General features: G+C 35.2%; 2 protein-coding genes and 1 long non-coding RNA gene across 3 annotated transcripts; 2 read left to right on the top strand and 1 right to left on the bottom strand.

Annotated features, from left to right (window-relative positions):
• Positions 1 to 1,101: 1,101 nt before the first annotated feature.
• LOC104107985 (F-box protein At3g07870-like) lies at positions 1,102 to 1,842 on the top strand. The gene has a single exon (XM_018774758.1). It carries the CDS (start codon positions 1,102 to 1,104, stop codon positions 1,840 to 1,842), a length of 741 nt encoding a protein of 246 aa, XP_018630274.1.
• Positions 1,843 to 6,500: 4,658 nt separating this feature from the next.
• On the bottom strand, positions 6,501 to 7,102 carry LOC104107984 (uncharacterized). Its single transcript, XR_688901.3, has 2 exons — positions 6,963 to 7,102; positions 6,501 to 6,805 (listed from the first exon to the last, which is right to left on the bottom strand). It is a non-coding gene; the product is annotated as an uncharacterized lncRNA (long non-coding RNA).
• Positions 7,103 to 7,147: 45 nt separating this feature from the next.
• LOC104107983 (protein SCARECROW-like) lies at positions 7,148 to 10,991 on the top strand. The gene is made up of 2 exons (XM_009616933.4): positions 7,148 to 9,111; positions 10,307 to 10,991. The coding sequence occupies exons 1-2, from the start codon at positions 7,148 to 7,150 to the stop codon at positions 10,782 to 10,784; spliced, it is 2,442 nt and encodes an 813-aa protein (XP_009615228.1). The 3' UTR covers positions 10,785 to 10,991.
• The last annotated feature ends 10,133 nt before the right edge of the window (positions 10,992 to 21,124 follow it).

Raw genomic sequence — 21,124 nt, forward strand, 5'->3', positions numbered from 1 at the left:
TCCATTAACATCTTATTCTGTTGGGAAAAAATTTCAGTTAAGAATAACGTCTTGTTACAATGTTTGTAAAAGGCACACCGTCGTCCATCAGTCATTGGGTTGGTGATAATTAAATTAAGGCATTCTTTTCTACGATAAACTAAAATAATAAATTAAACTATGTGAAAGAAATAAAAAGAAAGGCAGCCTCTGCATGTTGGTATGAAAATGCTTCTTTCTTTATCCATGAATAAACCAGAACGTGTGAGGTGGAAAATTTGAACTCGACCCATGCACCAAATTATGTTATTTATTAAGATTGAGAATTAAAAATGAGGTAAAATAATTATTAACCCACCTTAGATAGAAGTTATGCACTTAGTTTGGTGGACGAATTGGGTTCAAATAAGTATTTTTCCTGTGAGGATTACATCTATAGAAACCGCAGGTTGGACTAGTCCACATTATGTTAGGAGTGGGATAGTTCAGTTTAATTCAGAATCCATATTGAAATAGGTTTTATTGTTTCGACTCAAGTAGGTTTTGTATTATTATAAATAGTGATGGGACTATCTATTTTTTTGTGTCGAGATTTATTAGATTATGAGTGAATTATTTCGTGGGTACTCGAATCCTTCACAAACAACCATGAATCTACCATCTTCAATCTTGGAAGATATTTTCTTAAGATTATCACCAAAAACAATCTTTATTTGCCAAAGTGTTTGCAAATCTTGGCTAAACCTAATCTCACACCCCGAGTTTATCAAAATTCATCTCTCAAAATCCCCTACCAACCTCATCATATATAATTTTAATCATTCCCGTTCAAGTCTCTTCAACTTTGTAAATTTGGAAAATAAACCTCATTATCATCGTCTCACTTTTGAACCAAATTTTCACCTTAACATCAAAACCAATTTTCCAAATATTAATTTCAATCCAGTTGGCTCAATACATGGTTTGTTTTGTCTATATTATAAGCCTCTTGATAATAGTGTTCTTGATATTGTTTATATCTTCAATCCAACTACTCGACAATACATCGAACTTCCTGAGCCTAAAGGGCTAAGGGGTTGCCCAAACTTAGTCACTTATGGCTTTGGGTTTGATCCTATGAGAATGGAATACAAGGTGATAAGGATTTATCAAGTGGAAACTCATAATATAAATAAAGAAAAATATTACACGTCTGAAGTTCAAGTGTACACTCTTGGGACAAGGTTTTGGCGTAGTGTAGGGTATATTAAGCTACGTTTTGAACGTAGATATTCTGGGGTATATTTCAATGGAAAGCTTCATTGGTTGGTTAAAGATGTTGAAGGAAATGAGTCAATTTGTTTTATTGATATGCGCGACGAGTTGGACGAGTGGACTTTGGATACTGATGAAGAGTTAAATCGGGAAAAAGATATGACCTTTTCCACGGCTCCTGAATTTAACAAGAGGAAACGTAAAAACTTACCCGCACCACGAGTTCACACCAATAGAGACTACCAAGATTATAGGAGTTTGGGAGTGTTGGGAAATTATCTTTGCCTATGTGACAATAACACGAAAAGTCATCTCGATATATGGGTAATGAAAGAATATGGAGTGCAAAGTTCTTGGACCAAAGAAATTGTCATAAACATAATCCCAGAGTGCAATTGGTTTTGCTACACAATGGTACACGTATTGAAAGTTTTTCAAGATGGAGAGATCATGTTTCAGTTGGGGGAAGATGTCTTGTTTACGTATCATCCTGAGAAGAAAACTTTGACAAAAATTGAGTATTTTAGTGGTCGTTTTTGGGCTTCTACTCATGTCTCAAGCTTACTCTCACTCAAGAATTTTGGGACAGGAGTTGTCAACACTTTCTAATTTCTAAGTACTAGTTTTGGTATAGAGAATTACTCTAACTTAGGTAAAGTTATCTCTGTGTGTTCGAGCCGTGGAAGAAGCCATTAATACTTATATTAGAACAGACTGTCTATATCACACTCTTTGAAATACGGTTCTTCTCCGGACCATGCGTAAATACGGGATATCTTGTACGCCCATTTTTTTTTTTTTTGGGCCTATAGTGATGATGGTATAGTAAATTCTGCATGTTGTTTTGCTTAGTGTACTAGCTGTGGTATGATGATCTTCCGAGAATTACTCCATAACTTGTTTGAACTTGAGCAATGTTTTCCATTTCAATTCCATCTATACAAATTGTAGGACAATGGTTGCAACAAGTGGCGGCTCCAGAATTTTTAAATCATAAGTGCTAAGCTATTTTTAGTTTGAAAATTACTACTTAGACTGAGTGCTTAATTAATATATTTGTATAAATTACTAGTTTTTCTATATAAGTAATAGTGTTTGTTTTCAAAAGGAATGGGTGCTTAAGCACCGATAACACATAACGTGGATCCGCTATTGGACTTGCACCCAAAGGTGTGACCGAATTATCAATAAAACGGAGAGAATAATGATGTTTCAGGTTCTAATTCCAATAGAAGCGAAACAACAGTGTGAGTTTTCCACATCCGTTTTAGTCTTGGTGGATAGAATTGTTCTATATATATTTTGATAAGACATAGCAGGTATTATGCAAAATATTAGCCAAGGTGCACGCAAACTACCATTATAAAAAAAATTGTAAAACAATGGTCTCTCTAATAACTCAATGTTGAAGTTCATCTTATTTGATTTTATCACTTAAATTTAAATTTAGCATTCAACGTGTACACCCGTCCTACTAATCTAAAGTTGACAAGTGGTACACATGAGAAGTAATTTTGTTTTTCTTTCAAACAAGTAGCAAAATATATGAGGTTATTTGCTATATTCGGTTATTCTTTTTCAGTTTCAACTTTAAATACTTATTTTTTCAATTTTAATCTGAAATAGAGAAACTAAGTTCTTGCATTAATTTATTTCAATTCATTAATTTTGCTTCTTGCATGCTACTTTAAATGAATTTTACTCATAAAGATAAACTAATTCGCCACTCTATTTGCTTCTTGCATGCTTTAGTGGGCTGTCATAATTTTTTTTATCAAATACTTACGGTCATCAATCAAATGGTAGTAGTCATAAATAGGAATTCATCTCTTTTGTCCTATCTCACATTATTAATATTTGAGGAGACAATCAATTTTTCTTGCTACTCGTACATTTTTCGAACTCTTTTTAAGTATTTTAAATTATTATAACCATACAAATTTATATTTTCACGTAACTTTTAGATGTGTAAACTATACTTTTAAAAATCAAAGAAAATATACCTAAATTCATATAGAATATTAAGTGTTTTCATCCTCTCGAAAATACTCGCATAAAATGAAACGATGGAAGTATAACTAATTTAATTAATTTTTTTGGGTGAAAAAAAGGAAAAAACTTATAAATTTACAAGGCTTTTTAACTTATAAATTTACTAGTACTTTTCGATCGATCAAATTTTTTTTATATGACCAAGCAAGCAATATATACACAGAGTAGCTCTATTAGGTAACAACAACACATTAAGTGTATCTCCATGTGTGTGATGTGAAGAGCGTAGTGTATATATACAGACCTTACCTTTGCTTTGCAGAGACGGAGAGATTGTTTCCTATAGAATTTGATTATACTAATATAGAATGTGATTATATGAGTAATATAGAAAGTAGAATGTGATTTTGTAGAATCTGGTCTAGTCATGGGGCTGGGGGAGAGTTCAAGATAAAGGAGTAGGTATTATTATATGGGTTGCATAGTAGTAGGGGGGCAAGAGTCAAAACTCAAAACAGAAAGAAAAAAGAAGTGAAGGGAAGATCCAAAGAGGAAAAAAGCAAAGGCAGAAAAAGCTGAGAATGATATGCCCGTTGAAAGCAAAATGTCAAACGCTACGTTACTTTTCGGGGTCTGAGCTGAGCCTCTGACACCGCCTTGGCCTTAGCTTAGCCACTGCACACTCTCTTCGACATGTCCTCGCCCCCCTACCTGCCCTCTTTGAATGTATCTAATCCTATTCACACACTTCATTTACATTTTGTTTTCATCTTTTTCCTCTAGAAATGTTTTTCTTTTCAACACTTCATTTACTCCATTTATTTTAATTTATACGAGATAGTTTGACTCGCTTATAAAAAAAGAAGATCTTGAATATCTACGAATATTGATTAATTTGAATTTGTATTACATAAGATCAATTAAAAGAACAAAATATATTTTTCAATGCAGATATCAAACATCGGATAGAAACGAAAAAAAAATATTACTCTTGCTCTGTTGGAAATATACATTCTTAGAAAAACTGATAAAAGTTGTACTTTTTGTTTGATGGTTCGTCTAATATAAGTAGTAGTTTTTAAATTGTAGACTTGAGCCGCTTTACTCCTTTAAGTTTATAGTAGGGTTGTTCTTAATTAAGGTACAAATTGGAGAAGATGAATCAGAAAACTTTTGTCCAGAAATTTTTTGATCTTAAATAGATTACATGCTTTTCATCATGAATATATTCCGCTAAATATAACTCTCCTCGTATGTTTTAAGTATAAAAGAGATACAAAATGTTTAACTTTTAATAAATTAAAGGTACTAAAGCTACATAAATTTAATTTAAATGACTATTTTAAACCAACCTCCAAATACAACAATTATTTTTGGCATTATCTCCACATCTTTTTGAAAATTTCTATTTTACAAGAGTAACGCTGGCTTCCACCCCTTGATCAGTATCGTTGATCAAAATTTAAAGTTCAATTCAATTTAGAAATATCGTGGCTTTCTAGCTCATAGAAATGAATTAATATTGTAACCGGGCATAAATTTATACTTTGATAAATTTCAAATGTTGATTTATTTTCCCTCTTTTAATCATTAGACTAAGATCTCGTTACATGATTGCCTAACTTTGACCTCTATCTTTATTACTCCTTTTTTTTTTTTTTTTTTTTTGCCTTTTCGAATTCGAGTCCCTAGCTATAAGTGAATAAAAAGTGTTTAACGATATAACAATGTATTTTAGCAGTCAATAATCTAGTTACTTATTAAGATTTAAAACATTAGATTCTAGCTGTTCTTGGTTCTTAAATACATTCCAAAACTACCAATTCTTCTAGAACCGAACTCAAAATAAAATCCAAAAAGCCCCTCAACAGAATATATCTATGTCAATTATAAATCTTATTTCATTTTTCATGTGTGATATTTTTGTACAGCATTACAACTTGTTTTATCGTCTTGTCGACAATTCCATGGAAAGAGATGTTTGAGTATCCAATCCCCAAGGACCTTTTTGGCTATCCTATCTCGAGCTGTGAGCTATCATTGGTAATGACTGTATTTACTGTCAATAATCCTTGGGAATCCGTTCCATAATGACCTAATATAAATTAGCTAATTTAGATAGCTATACTAGTTCTCTTAAATTAAAAGAAGATAGCAGAAATCAAAAACAAAAGAAAAAAGAAGAAGATAGCAACCAGATATACGACGCCAATCTAAATGAAACGAGCATGACTACAGGATACCATATCGTTATACAAACAAAATGAACATGGTAATTTTAATTGGAGCGTGATGTTGGGAGATATGTTAAAGTGGTGAGCAAAAAGTTTAAAGAGCAAAAGTGAATAAAATAAAAAGTTTAAAAAGTAATTTTTTCTAAATATAAAAATATATCATGATTTTATAAAATAAATTAATAAAAAAGTGTATCATTTAAATTAAAATACATAAAATATATAATTATACAATAACAACAAAACTCATTATAATCCGATAAATGTGCGACATATATAACTATATTTGTAACAAAATAGTAGGAGTGGTAAAAAAGCGAAATTCTAAAGTATTTTATTACTACATGTTGGTTTGTGAAGGTCCTCCGCCAAGAAGTAATTAGTAGCTAAAGTCAAACACACGAAGACGACTCACTCCTCGAGACGAGAAAGAAAGCAAGGAAGAAGAAAACAAAAGTTTCCATCATTTCAGCCAACAGCTACCCCTACGTTGCCAGAAAAAGGTGCCTATTTCTACTGTCGCTGCTCAGAAACTTGAAAACCCATCTGGACCCCTCCCCCTTTGCATCTCACCTTTCGACTCATTGCTCTTCATTCGATAATTATAAAAGTGTAATACTATTAAACTATGATTCCACACTTAGAAACAACAATAAAGTTATCCGTGTGATCTATAGCTCACGAGTTTGAACTGTGAAAGCAGTAAACTGTTAACGTAATACTAAAAGAGTCGTTTGATATATGGGATAAGAATAATAATACTGGGATAAAGTTTGAGATTAACTTTATCCTATGTTTGGTTTGGGTTTTAGCTGTGGGCCTATTTAAAACAGTATCTTTATCCTCACAAGGTAAAGGTAATGTTCGTTTGGGGTTTAGCCGGAGTTCTATTGGAAACAGTCTTTTTATCCTCACAAGGTAGGGGTAAAGTTTGCGTGCACACTATTCTTCCCAGACCTCACGATTTGGAATAATACTGAATATGTTATTGTTGTTGATGATAGTTTAGGGTATTAGCTAATCTAAGGTACAACTTTATACTAAAATAACAGAATTAATTATCTGATGTAAAAGGATAACTAATCCCATTGAATATGTATAAATGCGAGATCGTTTGTGAGTCGACGTGCATTCCAATCTCAGTTCCATAATACACAAAAAATTCTAGCTAGATCTAGAGCCGCAATAATAATTGACGAGTTTAGGAAAAAAGGTGGATAGGGGTAAAAGAGAAAAAGATAGCTCATGTAGTAGTACAAATATTTTGCGATTAAATCTTCAACAACTTCAGTACTTTGTGTCGTCAATAAATTCCATCCTCTTCAGCCTCTTTCTCATTGGCAATACTGAAATTGCATATAATTCCAAAAGGCAAGCAGTCAAGTGTTTATAAACAATTAGTATAGTAAGCTAAGCAAGCCCTAGGAGGTCGTGTTGTGTTGGGTTTTAAATAAAGGAGAAATTAAAATGGTGGAAAATAGTGGAGGTGGAGACGAGACTAACCACAGAATCCCAATGCTTCTCTCTGTCTAAATCCTTTCACCGTTTTATGCTTGGATCATCTCCTTAGCAACGTTTCTACTGGTTTGCTTTTATTAAGCCGAGACTGGATCTCAGTATAATGAAGAAGAAAAATCAACAGCGTTTGACAAATATCTATCTCTCTCCTTTTATATCTGTATATCGTTATGGCAAAGGCTTTACCTCCGAACGGTGACAACTGGGGCAATACAAGTGCAAACGTCGGCGGCAGCAGTGACAAGGACAACAGCAAAATGGTGAGAAAGAGGGCGGCGTCCGACATGGAAATACAGAGCGGTGCCGGCGAAGAGAATAGATATCTTCGCCGGCCTGTAACAATAGGCGGGTCACATTCCCAGTTAGGTGATTTTAGGGCTTGTGGAACTAGTAATCTTGGTCACGTCTCTAACTACTCCACTATGCAAATGTTACCTTCTTCCACAAACGTGTGCGGCGTGACGTCAAAAGGGGCTGATTTCACTGGTTTTTCTAATTCTATCCCAAACCTAACTAATTATACCGACGCCATAACTTCATCTCATCATATTCAGCCACAAAACCATAACAACAACAACCAATCTCCATCTGTTTGTGTTTTCTCCGGTTTGCCCCTCTTCCCTCCAGATAGAAACCGCCAAAACGGCGGCGTACTACTCCAGCAGCAACCTGCAACCGCCGCAGCAGTTCTAGCTTCCCCCTTAACAACTACCGCTGCTTCAATGGAGGAAAGTGCCACGTCAGCAACGGCATGGATTGACGGTATTATAAAGGATTTAATCAACAGCTCAGCTCAAGTGTCTGTACCTCAGCTGATCCAGAATGTAAGGGAAATTATCCATCCTTGTAATCCATATCTCGCGTCCCTACTGGAATACAGGCTTCGCTCTCTCACTAGTAATAATAATAATAATAATAATAATAGTAATAACAATAATAATGGTGCTAGTGCTGATGTTCAAAATGATGCGGCCGCCATGGAATTCTGGAGAAGAAAGGAAGGAGTGTTGCCGCAGCTTGCGAGTTTACAACATGGCCAAAATCTAAATCCCATTTTATTGCAGCACAACAATATTTTGTCCATTCCGGATTCATCAAATAACCACTACTTAAACTGGGATATAGCTGCTCCGGTTGCACCTTCTCTGAACCAGCACCAGCAGATTAGCAGCAACAATAATCCCACTGCAACTGCAGATCTTTCCTTTGTTACGTCTCCTCCGATTCTTTCTCCTCAATTGCAGCAACAACAGCAACAGCAGCAGCAAGAGTCTTCTCATTCTCAGCAACAGGTTGCCATAGACTTAGAACAACAAAAGCAGCAACAATCTTCTAGTACTTCTCTATCTCCAACATCGGCGACTGAGAGTGGCAAGACAAAAACTACAACACCTGTAGTTCCAGTCAATACATACCGAGAGAAAAAGGAAGAAGAGCGACAACAGAAGAGGGATGAAGACGGACTCCATCTCTTAACCTTACTCTTGCAATGTGCTGAAGCAGTATCAGCTGATAATTTGGAGGAAGCAAATAAAATGCTACTGGAAGTTTCCGAACTCTCAACGCCCTTTGGTACATCCGCACAGCGCGTTGCTGCATATTTCTCAGAGGCAATATCAGCAAGGCTATTAAATTCATGCTTAGGAATATATGCAGCGCTACCAGTAAGCAGCATCCCCGTACTTTACACTCAGAAAATGGCGTCCGCTTTCCAGGTGTTTAACGGGATCAGCCCATTCATTAAATTCTCTCATTTCACAGCCAATCAAGCTATTCAAGAAGCTTTCGAGAGAGAAGACCGGGTTCATATCATAGACCTTGATATTATGCAAGGTCTTCAATGGCCCGGCCTCTTTCATATATTGGCTTCCAGGCCCGGTGGGCCTCCATTTGTTCGTCTCACCGGGCTCGGAACTTCAATGGATGCTCTTGAAGCTACAGGCAAACGATTGTCCGATTTTGCTGAGAGATTAGGGCTTCCTTTCGAGTTTTTACCTGTAGCCGATAAAGTTGGGAACTTACAGCCTGAGAAATTGAATGTGAGTAAAAGAGAAGCTGTTGCCGTTCATTGGTTGCAACATTCTCTCTACGATGTCACTGGCAGCGACTCTAATACTCTCTCCCTCTTGCAAAGGTACTATTACTCCCTCTACACCTTTTTTAAATCTTGATTCAAGAAGAATGACATAGAAAAGGTTGGAGAGAATCAACACTTTATGAAATTCTTTCTATACCTTCTATACTTGGAAAATTTTAATTTTAAACTTTTCATTACCTTTAACAGCATAATTTTGTAGCCATAGAAATGCTTTCACATGCATGTTTAATATTAGTACTAGATAGTATCTAACTATATGCAATTAAAAGTTTAAATTATAGAACCAACATGTGGTTTAACGCAATGAAAAACGAATCTTTATGTGATATTGGTGACTTGGCCTACTACTTAGCAAAATTTCACCGGAAATTAAATAAGACTTCTTAAAAACCTCCAATACCAATATTGTAAAAATCTATGATAATTAAAAGAAAAATGATGCATTGCACCAATTACTAGTACAGTAGTATTTATATTTCCTATGTATATAACGTAAAGATCTTTCTCTTTCACTGCTGGTGATATTTCCATTTCTCAATAAAGCAGAAAACCGAAGAAGGATAAAAGAGAAGAAAAAGGCCAATTACTTTAGCAGCAAAAGCTGTCTTCTATGTCAATGCACCAATTTGACTCGGGTGTATTACTCAATCCTTCGTGCCTAATTAGTTTTTCTTGAATTTTCTTCTTTTTTTACTTGCTTTCTTAGACCAAAAAACAAAAAGTCTAAACATGTAAAAATTCTGAGGCAGCGCGATCCAAAACAATAGAAACGATAGAGAGAAAAAGTTATTTACCACATGTCATGAACTATTTTTACTATATGTAAATATCCGGAGTAAGTGGATTTTCCTTGAGCCGAGTATCTATTGGAAATAACTTCCCTCCGTAAGGGTAGAAGTAACGTTTGCGTACACACAGTGTCATATACAGAACTTTTTGCAAACAGTGTCATATTTAAAGAAGGGAACAGATAATCTAATTCCAATATTATTTATTTTCTCCTTAGTACAAGTTAGATTGGGCGTTAGCACCCTGGTTATAAAAAATTTCTGTTTATAGGAGGTCAGCTGGTAAAATCTTTTGGCGAGGCGGTGTCATGTAACACCGCTTTATTATACATGCATTCCCCCATGTGTACACACTCTCCTCCCATACCTCACTATGCGCAATTACACTGGGCATTTATCTGGAGTATGTGGATTTGGTTTAAATGTGCATGCTTTAAATTCAGGTTGGCTCCGAAGGTGGTGACGGTAGTGGAGCAGGACCTGAGCCACGCGGGTTCATTCTTAGGGAGGTTTGTGGAGGCAATACATTACTACTCAGCTCTATTCGACTCGCTGGGCGCGTGCTACGGGGAAGAGAGCGAAGAGAGACACGTCGTGGAGCAACAGCTTTTGTCAAAGGAGATTCGGAACGTGTTAGCCGTAGGTGGTCCGTCTAGGAGCGGCGAAGTAAAGTTCAACAATTGGAGAGAAAAGCTACAACAATCTGGCTTTAGGTCCATATCTCTTGCCGGTAATGCTGCAGCCCAAGCTACTCTTTTGCTAGGAATGTTTCCTTCCCATGGATACACTTTGGTTGAGGATAATGGCACTCTTAAACTTGGTTGGAAAGATCTTTGCTTGTTTACTGCTTCTGCATGGAGGCCTAATTCTTTCCATACGAGCCCGGCTTCGCGTCATTTTTCTCGCCCTAATATGGATTAGAAATACTCGGGTTATTGAGTTTCAGATACTGAATGGTTAAATAAAAAGAATTCCTGTCACGGTGACCTCGCTCTTTCTTCCCTTCATTTGTAGTGTAGTTTACAACTCATCATTTCATGTCATATTGTATGTTATATATGCAAAGGTGGCTTGTTAACTCTTATTTTTTGTGGTAGTCATTAATTTTGTTGCTTCCTTTTCTCACAACTATTGTTCTATTTATATGTTTTTAGCCCCCGTTTAGCCATAGATTTTAGGTATGTGTTTTGAAAAAAAAATACAGTTTGTTCATGATGAAACATGATTTAAGGCAGTTTTTTGGTGAATCTTTTTGAAACATGATCAGGTTTTTGAAAAAAAATTGATTTTTTTTCCAAGTTCCCAAAAATTGTATGTTCCACTCACAAAACTTCAAGTTTTTTCAAATAAAATGCATATTCAAATATAGTTTCAACTTTCAAAAATTATTTTTCAAAAATTCTTTTTACAAGTGTCAACCAAATTTATGTCCAAATGCTAGCTTAATATCAAGAAGAGGGAAAATTTGTGCTTTTGATCACTTAATTATTGAAAAATTCTAACTTTGGTGTCGTAATATTATAGAGAATTCATATTGATTATCTCTAACTAGTTTGAAGATGACATAGTTGATTGCTTGTTTATCTAATTGATTATGTACATTTAACCCGTTATTAGTGAATTCTTTCAGTCGATCCACTAATAATTTTCTACAAATTCAATGAAGTTTTAATTGTTAAAGCATGTGAATGTTCATTGTTTATGCTAAGAGAAAGTTAACCTATACTTGTATTTCTTAAGGTAAAAGTCTATGAAATTTGTAGAAACTTGTCAGCCGAGAGACTGTAAGTGCACAATTATCTTAATAAAAAATTTAAGAGCCCGCTTGGCCATACAATTTTTTTCACTTTTTTAAAAAAATATTCATTTTTTTCGAAATCAATGTTTGGTCATAAAATTTTCAACTTTCACTTGAATATGAATTTCGAAAATTTTCGATTTTTCAAAATTCACTTTAGATCACTCACAAAAATTCAAAAAATAACCCAAAATTGTATTCATGTCCAAACATAACTCTAATTTTCAAATATCATTTTCAAAAATTTACTTTTGAATTTTTACAATTCTTATGTCCAAACGCCCACTAAATGTGCTTAGTCAAATATAGATCACAATTAAATTTAGTACTGATTGAGAGATCAAAAGCACAAATTTTCCGTTTCAGAAATTCAACGGTTGTTTGTCTCCATGTCTATACATTTTTTTCTTTTCTCCAAATTTGGTAAATTTATTTAAGATACTAATGTGGTGAAGTTGACAAGTGAACTTAAAAAGGAAATCAAAATTTCAAGAGCAAGGCTTGAAAAGAAACTAAACTGGAGATTTTTATACTGGTACTGGGGGTTAAGTCGATGTGAAAGTTTTTCCTTCTGATAATTAATAAGTCTGTATCTATCTATATATCTATATATCCTAAGATTATGCCAAGTGGCAGCGTAAGAGAAAGACATGCGGTAGTTTTAGAACAAAATTAGTTAGATTAGTTAATAATTAATTGCTTTTTTGAATTTGATTTAAAAAAAATTAAATATAAATATATTTTTAACAAAACTATTATACAAAACGGAGGAAAAATATATAAATAAATAATTTCAGCGTAGAGAAATATAAAAGGATGAGATTAATTTATTTTTTGTGATAAAAGTTTTTGAATAATAATTCATATGGTCATGCTATATGTATAAGATCACTCAACTAAAAATATTATAAGAGATAAAACTAATGGCAAAAATATAAACAATAATTACAAAAAGTAAATAAAAAATATAAAGATATAATATAAATTATTATGTAGTTATATCTTATCTATATATAATAAAAGGAGAGACAAATACACCATATTAAGCCAAGTGGCAACATAATAAAAAATCACTTAGAAATGTTTGAACAAAAGAATAGTCATTCATAAGATTAAACCAAGTGTCAAGATACTACAAAGCCACTTGATAAATTTAAAAATTATTCATGAAAATAATTTAAACACTAAAACAAAGAACCAATTATTTTTTTATAAAATCAGTAAATAATATACAGAAGTATTATTTGTAAATGTAGACAATTAAAGAATGTAATTAATGGAAGGCTTATCTCTTTAGACTTTTGAACAATATAATAAAAGGCTTCTCTCTTTTTATTTTTAATGAATTCAAAATTATAATTTAATAAAAAAAATTAAGGATATTTTAATTACAAGTAAAATACTTTTTATATTAAGAAAGGATATTTTATCAAATAGTAAACTAATAGAGGTAACATAAAAATATAAAGATACCAAATAATGAATAATGCAAATAATTAACAAAAAAGAGAAAGAAATATTTACAATTTTTTTAAGGAAGTAATAATTCTTATATATTAAAAGTTACTTATTCTAAAACCTATTATATTTTAAGTTGGCAATTTACCAATATGTAATATAACTCCAAGCGCATATTTGCCGTAAAAGATATCAAACCTTAGATATAGTTATTTGCTCATTGCTATTTGGTCAAAGGTCATTGGCTATAATGTTATAATCCATATCTATATTATATTAAATGGATAGTATTTAAATATTAATATAAAGTGAGATAAATACACCATATTAAGCCAAGTGGCAACATAATAAAAAATTACTTGGCAATTTTAGAACAAAACAATAGTCATTCATAAGATTAATCTATATCTATATCTATCTATATATTATTAAAAAGAAGTTTAGCCTAAGATTATACCAAGTGACAATGTAGGAGAAAGACATGTGGTAATTTTAGGACAAAATTAGTTAATAATTCGTTACTTTTTTGAATTTGAATTAAAAATAATTAAATATCAATATATTTTTAAGGAAACTATTATAAAAAAAAGGAGGAAAAATATATAAATAAATAACTTCAGTGTAGAGATATATAAAAGAATGAGACTAATTTATTTTTTTAGATGAGAAATTTTTTGAATAATAATTCATATGGTCATGCTATATGTATAAGTTCACTTAACTAAAAATATTATAATAGATAAAACTAATGACAAAAACATACAATAATTACAAGAAATAAATAAAAAATATAAAGATATAATAGAAATTACTATGCAGTTATATCTTATCAATATATAATAAAAGGAGAGACAAAAATACCATATTAAGCCAAGTGGTAACATAATAAAAAATCACTTAGAAATTTTTGAACAAAAAAAAGTCATTCATAAGATTAAGCCAAGTGTCAAGATATTACAAAAGCCACTTGATAAATTTAACAATTATTCATGAAAAAAATTTAAACGCCAAAAAAATAACCAAGAAAAAATTATAAAATAGTAAATAATATACATAAGTATTATTTGTAAATGTAGACAATTACAGAATGTAATTAACAGAAGGCTCATCTCTTTAGACTTTTGAACAAAATAATAAAAGGGTTCTCTCTTTATATTTTTAATGAATGCAAAATTATAATTTAATAAATAAAATAAGGATATTTGAATTACAAGTAAAATACTTTTTATATTAAGAAAGGATATTTTATCAAATAGTAAACTAATAGAGGCAACATAAAAATATAAAGATACCAAATAATGAATAATGCAATAATGGTAAGTAATAATGAACAAAAAAAGAGAAAGAAATATTTACATTTTTTTAAGGAAGTAATAATTTTTATATATTAAAAGTTACTTAATCTGAAACCTATTATATTTTAAGTTGGCAAGTTACCAACACATAATATAACTCCACGCGCGTGTTTGCCGTAAAAGATATCAAACCTTAGATATAGTTATTTGCTCATTGCTATTTGGTCAAAGGTCATTGGTTATAAAGTTATAATCCATATCTATTGTCATGACCCAAAATCCTAATCTATCATGATGGCGCCTAACGTGGTACTAGGCAAGCCGATTTCTCACAAATATTTCCAACACTATTAATAAGAATGAATTTAGAGCAGTTTTAATAGTAAAAACTCATAACCGGGATAGAAAATTCAAAACATAATGCGGAATTCCCAACTATCGGGGTGTCACAGAGTACATGAGCATCTATACATCACAAGTCTGGAAAACACGATCTATGATAGTCTGAGATTGTAATGACCCAACCGGTCATTTTGACTTTTAGAACCTCGTTCCCTAAAATAAAACTTTTCGTATGTACTTTTAATGATTTATGTCTTGCGGGGATGGTTGGTTCGGGATTTGGAAGTGTTTGGGTTGAAATCGGAACACTTGGTTCCTTAAGATGGCTTTAAAAGGTCAAATTTGACTTCGGTCAACATTTTGAGAAAGCGACACCGGAATAAAATTTTGACGATTCCAACAGCTCCGTATGGTGATTTTGGACTTAGGAGCGTGTTCAGAATTTTATTTGGATGTCAGTAGTTAAATTAGGCTTAAAATGTCTAAAATAGGAATTTAAGTTTGGAAGTTTGACCGGGGAGTTGACTTTTTGGATATCTGAGTCGAAATTCAGTAATTTTTATAGCCCCGTTATGTCATTTATGACTTGTGTGAAAAATTTTAGGTCAATCGGACTTGATTTGATAGGTTACGACATCGAATGTCGAAGTTGAAAATTTTAAGTTTCATTAAGCTTGAATTGGAGCATAATTCGTGGTTTTAGCATCGTTTTATGTTATTTGAGGTTTCAAATAAGTTCGTATGATATTTTAGGATTTGTTGATATATTTGGTTGAGGTCCCGAGGGCCTCGGGTGAGTTTCGGATGGTTAACGGATCAAAAGTTGGACTTAAAACAGGTATTGAAAGTTTTCTCTTCTCTTGGAAATTCTGGGCTGTGATCGAGCCCATGATCGAGACCCAAGATCGAGGCCATGATCGAGGGTCATGATCGAAGGTAGGGCTCGAGGGTCATGATCGAAGGCCCATGATCGAAGGCATGATCGAAAGCCCAGCTCGAGGGCCATGATCGATGGCAGGATCGAAGGCCCAGGATCGATGGCCATAAAGATCGAAACCATGATCGATACCCAGGATCGATGGCTGCATTGGTAGTTTATAAAACTGAGGATTTCGTCGCATTTACCATTTTTGACGAACTTGAGCTTGAGCAGAAGCGATTTTTGGCAGATTTTCATGGAAAAACATTTGGTTAAGTGATTCACCATTTAATTAGTGTTTTAAGATTTGAAATTTGGAAAATTTTAGAAATCTCATAGAAACGAATTTTTGAGATTTCGGTATCGATTCGGAGTCGAATTTGAGTGAAACTGGTATGGTTGGACTCGTAATTGAATAAGTTATTGGATTTTGTGAGTTTCGTCGGATTCCGAGATGTGGGCCCCACAAACGAAATTTTAATTAATTTCGAATTTTTATTGAAAAATATAGTATTTTCTTATAAAATTGATTCCTATAAATTTTAGTGATTGTATCGAATTATTTTGGCTAGATTCGAGACATACAGAGTTGGATAATCGTGGAAAAGGCATTATAGTGGATTAAATTGGAGCAAATTGAGGTAAGTCTCTTGTCTAATCTTGTGAGGAAAAAATTACCCAATAGGTAATTAAAGTAATAATTGTTGCTAATTGTGGGGGCTACGTACGCACGAGGTGACGAGAGTCCGTGTGTAGCTACTATTAATGCTAAAGTCCGGGTAGTTTAGGACTCAAAGTATGAATTACTTGTACAAATTGTATTCTTTGTTTAATTAATATTATTTGATATATATATGCTTTTGTTGGATAAAAATATTAAAAGATGAAAATCTCATATGCTTAATTTTCTGTTTAAATTAATTAATTGTTAAAAGAAATTATTCATCTTCCCGAATTTATCTTATAATGAATATACTCGCATTCCGGAGGTACATAAGAAAATGTCCTCCTTTCTTGTGGAGCGGGCCGAACGCCTCGACAGGATAGATGCATCTATGGATCGCGCCGCATGTCCCTCGGTAGTGTACACGACACTCTGGATCGGGCTGTACAACCTCGGCAGAAATCGTGCCTAATAATAATAATTACACGATACTTGGATAGTTTATTGCAGCTTGTAAAACTAATTGATAAATTAATTTTTTTTTGGAATTGAAGGAATTTAATTAATATATTGAGAATTTTTGCATTTGAGGGAATTTAATTATTTTTGCTGATTAAATAAAATTATTGTTGACGTTGTGAATCATGCTGAGTTAAATAAATTCTGTTTTATTCTATTTAATATTGTTGACTCTTAGTGAGTGTCAAAGTCGACCATCTCGTCTCTACCACTTCGATATTAGGCTTGATACTTACTGGGTACACGTTATTTACGTACTCATACTACACTTGCTGCACTTTATGTGCAGGATCTGAGACAAGCACTAGTGGAGGACCTATCATCGCATATTCACGTTATCCAGAGGCATAGTGGTGAGCTGCCTTTCTGAGCCGTTCTGCAACTACCAGTGCCTCTTCTTGTATTTTATTCTGTTTATTTTTATTTCAGACAGTATTTGGAGTTTTGTATAATCTACTAGATGCTCATACACTTGTGACACCAGGTCTTGGAACACACATTGGTAGAATTTAGAATTGTATTATTTTCTTGGATTTAAGTTAATTAGTATCTTTTCAAATTTCTTTAATATTTTTAGAAAAATAATAAAATTACTTAGAAAATTATTCTGAAAATAATTGATATATGTTTAATTTATTTGTTGGCTTGCCTAGTTGTAGTGTTGGGCGTCATCACGATCTATAGGTAAAATTGGGTCGTGACAACATGGTATAAGAGCGCTAGGTTCACGTAGGTCTCACAAGTTATGAGCAGACCTAATAGAGTCTTGCGGATCGGTACAGAGACGTCTGTACTTTTATTCGAGAGGCTATAGGTTGTTAGGAAACTACCTTTCTTCATATTCCATCGTGCAATTAATGTAGTACTAAATATCCTTCTCTTATTCTCTCACGGATGGTGAGAACGCGCTCTAATGAGGTTCTAGACCAGGGAAGAGCTACTCCCCCAGTTGCTAGAGGCCGAGGCAGAGGCTGAGGGAGGGCTCCAGCCCGTGGCAGGGGGCGAGAATGTCCCAGGACTGTTCCAGTTATGCCGCCAGTGGGTCCAGCAGAGAACCCCATTGTCAAGGAACATGGTGAGTTGCCTGTGGCAGAGCTAGCTCTGGTGGATTTCATATCTGCACCGGGATTCCAGGATATTATGGGTCGTATGCTGCGGTTCATGGACAATTTGACTCAGACCGGTTTATTTCCGGCAGACCCAGCTACATCTCAGGCGGGCAGGGGAGCACAGACCCCTACCGCGCAGGCTCATGGGCAGGCAACTGTTGTATATCAGACCCAGGGTGCACTACCCGTGGGTGGAGCCCATCCAGTGGCAGCAGCTACACCTGAGCCTAGGCCAGCTGCAGCCGCTGATCCTCAGAAACTATTAGACAGATGGACTAGACTACATCCTCCTGTCTTTGGGGGTGAGCGACATGAGGATCCCCTGGATTTCATTGACCAGTGCAAGGATAGACTGTACAACATGAGGATATTGGAGTCTCATGGGGTAGACTTTGCTACTTTTCAGCTAGAGGGCAGAGCCCGTAGATGGTGGCAGTCTTATATTCTTGGCAGACCAACAGATTCTCCTCCCATGACTTGGGACAGGTTCACCCGTATCTTCCTGGACAAGTATATTCTACCCTCCCAGAGGGAAGAGTTGAGGTTTCAGTTTGAGTAGCTCCAGTAGGGTCAGATTTCAGTGACCCATTATGAGGCGAGGTTTTCTGAGTTATCTCGCCATGCACTTATGATACTCCCTACTGAGGCAGAGAGAGTGTGGAGGTTTGTTGCGGCTTTACATACTGCATTCAGGCCACTATGGTTAGAGAGGTTGATATGGGTACTTCTTATGAGCTAGTCGTTGAGATAGCCCGCAGGATTAAGGGTATACGTCAGCGGAGCTGAGAACAGGTTATGAGAGATAAGCGGTTCAAGTATTCTGGAGAGTTCAGAGGTGCTCCGTCTGGGGGCAGAAGTCAATTCGTGAGAGGGCAGTCCAGCAGGCCCCCATATCTAGCACCACCGCCTCCTCGAGATGTTCTAGTGGACCCTATCTCAGTGCTATACCAGAGAGTTCTTATCGCCCACCAGCTATTCAGGGTACCCCCAGTAGGTATTCAGTTCCCCAAGGCCAGACTCTTAGTCAGCATCCCATCGCACCGAAGAGTTGTTACGAGTGCGGGGACCCCAATCACATACGGAGATTCTGCCCCAGGCCTGCTAGTGCAACATGGTAAACAACCTATGATTACCGGACCAGTTGCTCCACCCGTTGTCCAACCACCAAGAGGTGGAGGACATATGGGTAGGGTCGTCCTAGAGGTGGAGGTCAACCAGGCAGAGGCCAGCCAGTTGGCGCTCCAGCTCGATTCTATGCTTTTTCGGCCAGACCAGATGCAGAGGCCTCAGATGCCTTGATTACAGGTATTATTTCTGTTTGCGGCAAAGATGCCTCAGTATTATTTGATCCATGATCTACGTATTCATATGTGTCATCTCTATTTGCTTCATTCCTGGGTGTTTCTCGTGAGTCCTTAAGTACTCCTGTTTATGTGTCCACTCCTATGGGCGATTCTGTTGTTGTGAACCGGATCTACCGGTCCTGTATTATTACATTCTGTGGTTATGAAACTAGAGCATATATCCTATTGCTTGCGATGACCGATTTTAAAATTATTCTAGGCATGTACTGTTTATCTCGATATCATGCTATTCTAGATTGTCATGCCAAAATTGTTACCTTGGCTATTCCAGCATTGCCTAAGCTGGAGTGGAAGGGTTCATCTGTTAGTTCATTTAATCAAGTTATTTCTTTTATAAAGCCTCAACACATGGTTGAGAAGGGTTGTTTGGCTTATCTAGAATATGTTCGGGATACTACTGTAGAGACTCCGGCTATTGATTTAGTGCCTATAGTTCGAGAGTTCTCCGATGTATTTCCTTCAGATCTTCCAGGTATGCTACCTGATCATGATTTTGATTTTTGTATTGATTTGGCTCCAGATACCCAGCCTATATCTATCCCACCGTATCGCATGGCTCCGAAAGAATTGAAAGAACAACTTGAAAAGTTAGTAGCCAAAGGGTTCGTCAGACCGAGTGTATTGCCTTGGGGTGCACCAGTATTATTTGTGAAGAAGAAGGATGGAACAATGCGGATGTGTATTGATTATCGCCAATTGAACAAAGTCACTATTAAGAACAAGTACCTGTTACCGCATATTGATGATCTATTTGACCAGTTGCAAGGTGCTAGGGTGTTTTCTAAGATCAACTTGAGGTCGGGGTACCATCAGTTGAAGATTCGGGATTCAGATGTTCCGAAGACTGCTTTCCGGACTAGATATGGTCATTATGAGTTTCTGGTGATGTCCTTCAATTTAACTAACACCCCGTCAGCATTTATGGATCTTATGAACTAGGTATTCAGGCCATATATTGATTCGTTTGTCATTGTCTTCATTGATGACATTTTGATCTACTCGCGCATTAAGGAGGGGCATGAGTAGCATATGAGAGTAGTGCTTCAGATGTTGCGGGAACAAAAGCTATATGCTAAGTTCTCCAAATATGAGTTCTAGCTAGAGTCTGTAGCATTTTTGGGGCATATTGTATCGGGCGAGGGTATTAAGGTTGATCCCAAAAATATTGAGGCAGTTCAGAACTGGCATCGTCCCACTTCGGCGACTGAGATCAGGAGTTTTCTGGGTTTAGTAGGTTATTATCGTCGGTTCGTGGAAGGTTTTTCATCTATTGCAGCACCTTTGACCAAATTAACCCAGAAGGGTGCTCTGTTCTGATGGTCCTATGATTGTGCGGTGAGCTTTCAAAAGCTCAAGACAACATTGACTATAACACTAGTGTTAGTGTTGCCTTTTGGTTCAGGTATGTATACAGTGTATTGTGATGCTTCATGCGTTGACTTGGGTTGTGTATTAATACAGGAAGGGCGAGTTATTGCATATGCTTCACGTCAGCTGAAGCCCCACTAGAAAAATTATCCAGTGCATGATTTGGAGTTAGCTGCGATTGTTCACGCTCTTAAGATTTGGAGGCATTATCTTTATGGGGTGTCTTGTGAAGTTTACACTGATCATCGCAGTTTGCAGCATTTGTTCAAGCAGAGGACCTAAATTTGAGGCAGCGCAGATGGCTGGAATTACTGAAAGATTATGATATTACTATCCTATATCATCCGGGCAATGCAAATGTGGTTGCAGACGCCTTGAGTAGAAAGATAGAGAGTATGGGTAGTTTGGCGTTCATTTCTGCAGAG

Source organism: Nicotiana tomentosiformis, chromosome 10 (assembly GCF_000390325.3).
Source record: "Nicotiana tomentosiformis chromosome 10, ASM39032v3, whole genome shotgun sequence".
NCBI classification, from domain to species: domain Eukaryota; kingdom Viridiplantae; phylum Streptophyta; class Magnoliopsida; order Solanales; family Solanaceae; genus Nicotiana; species Nicotiana tomentosiformis.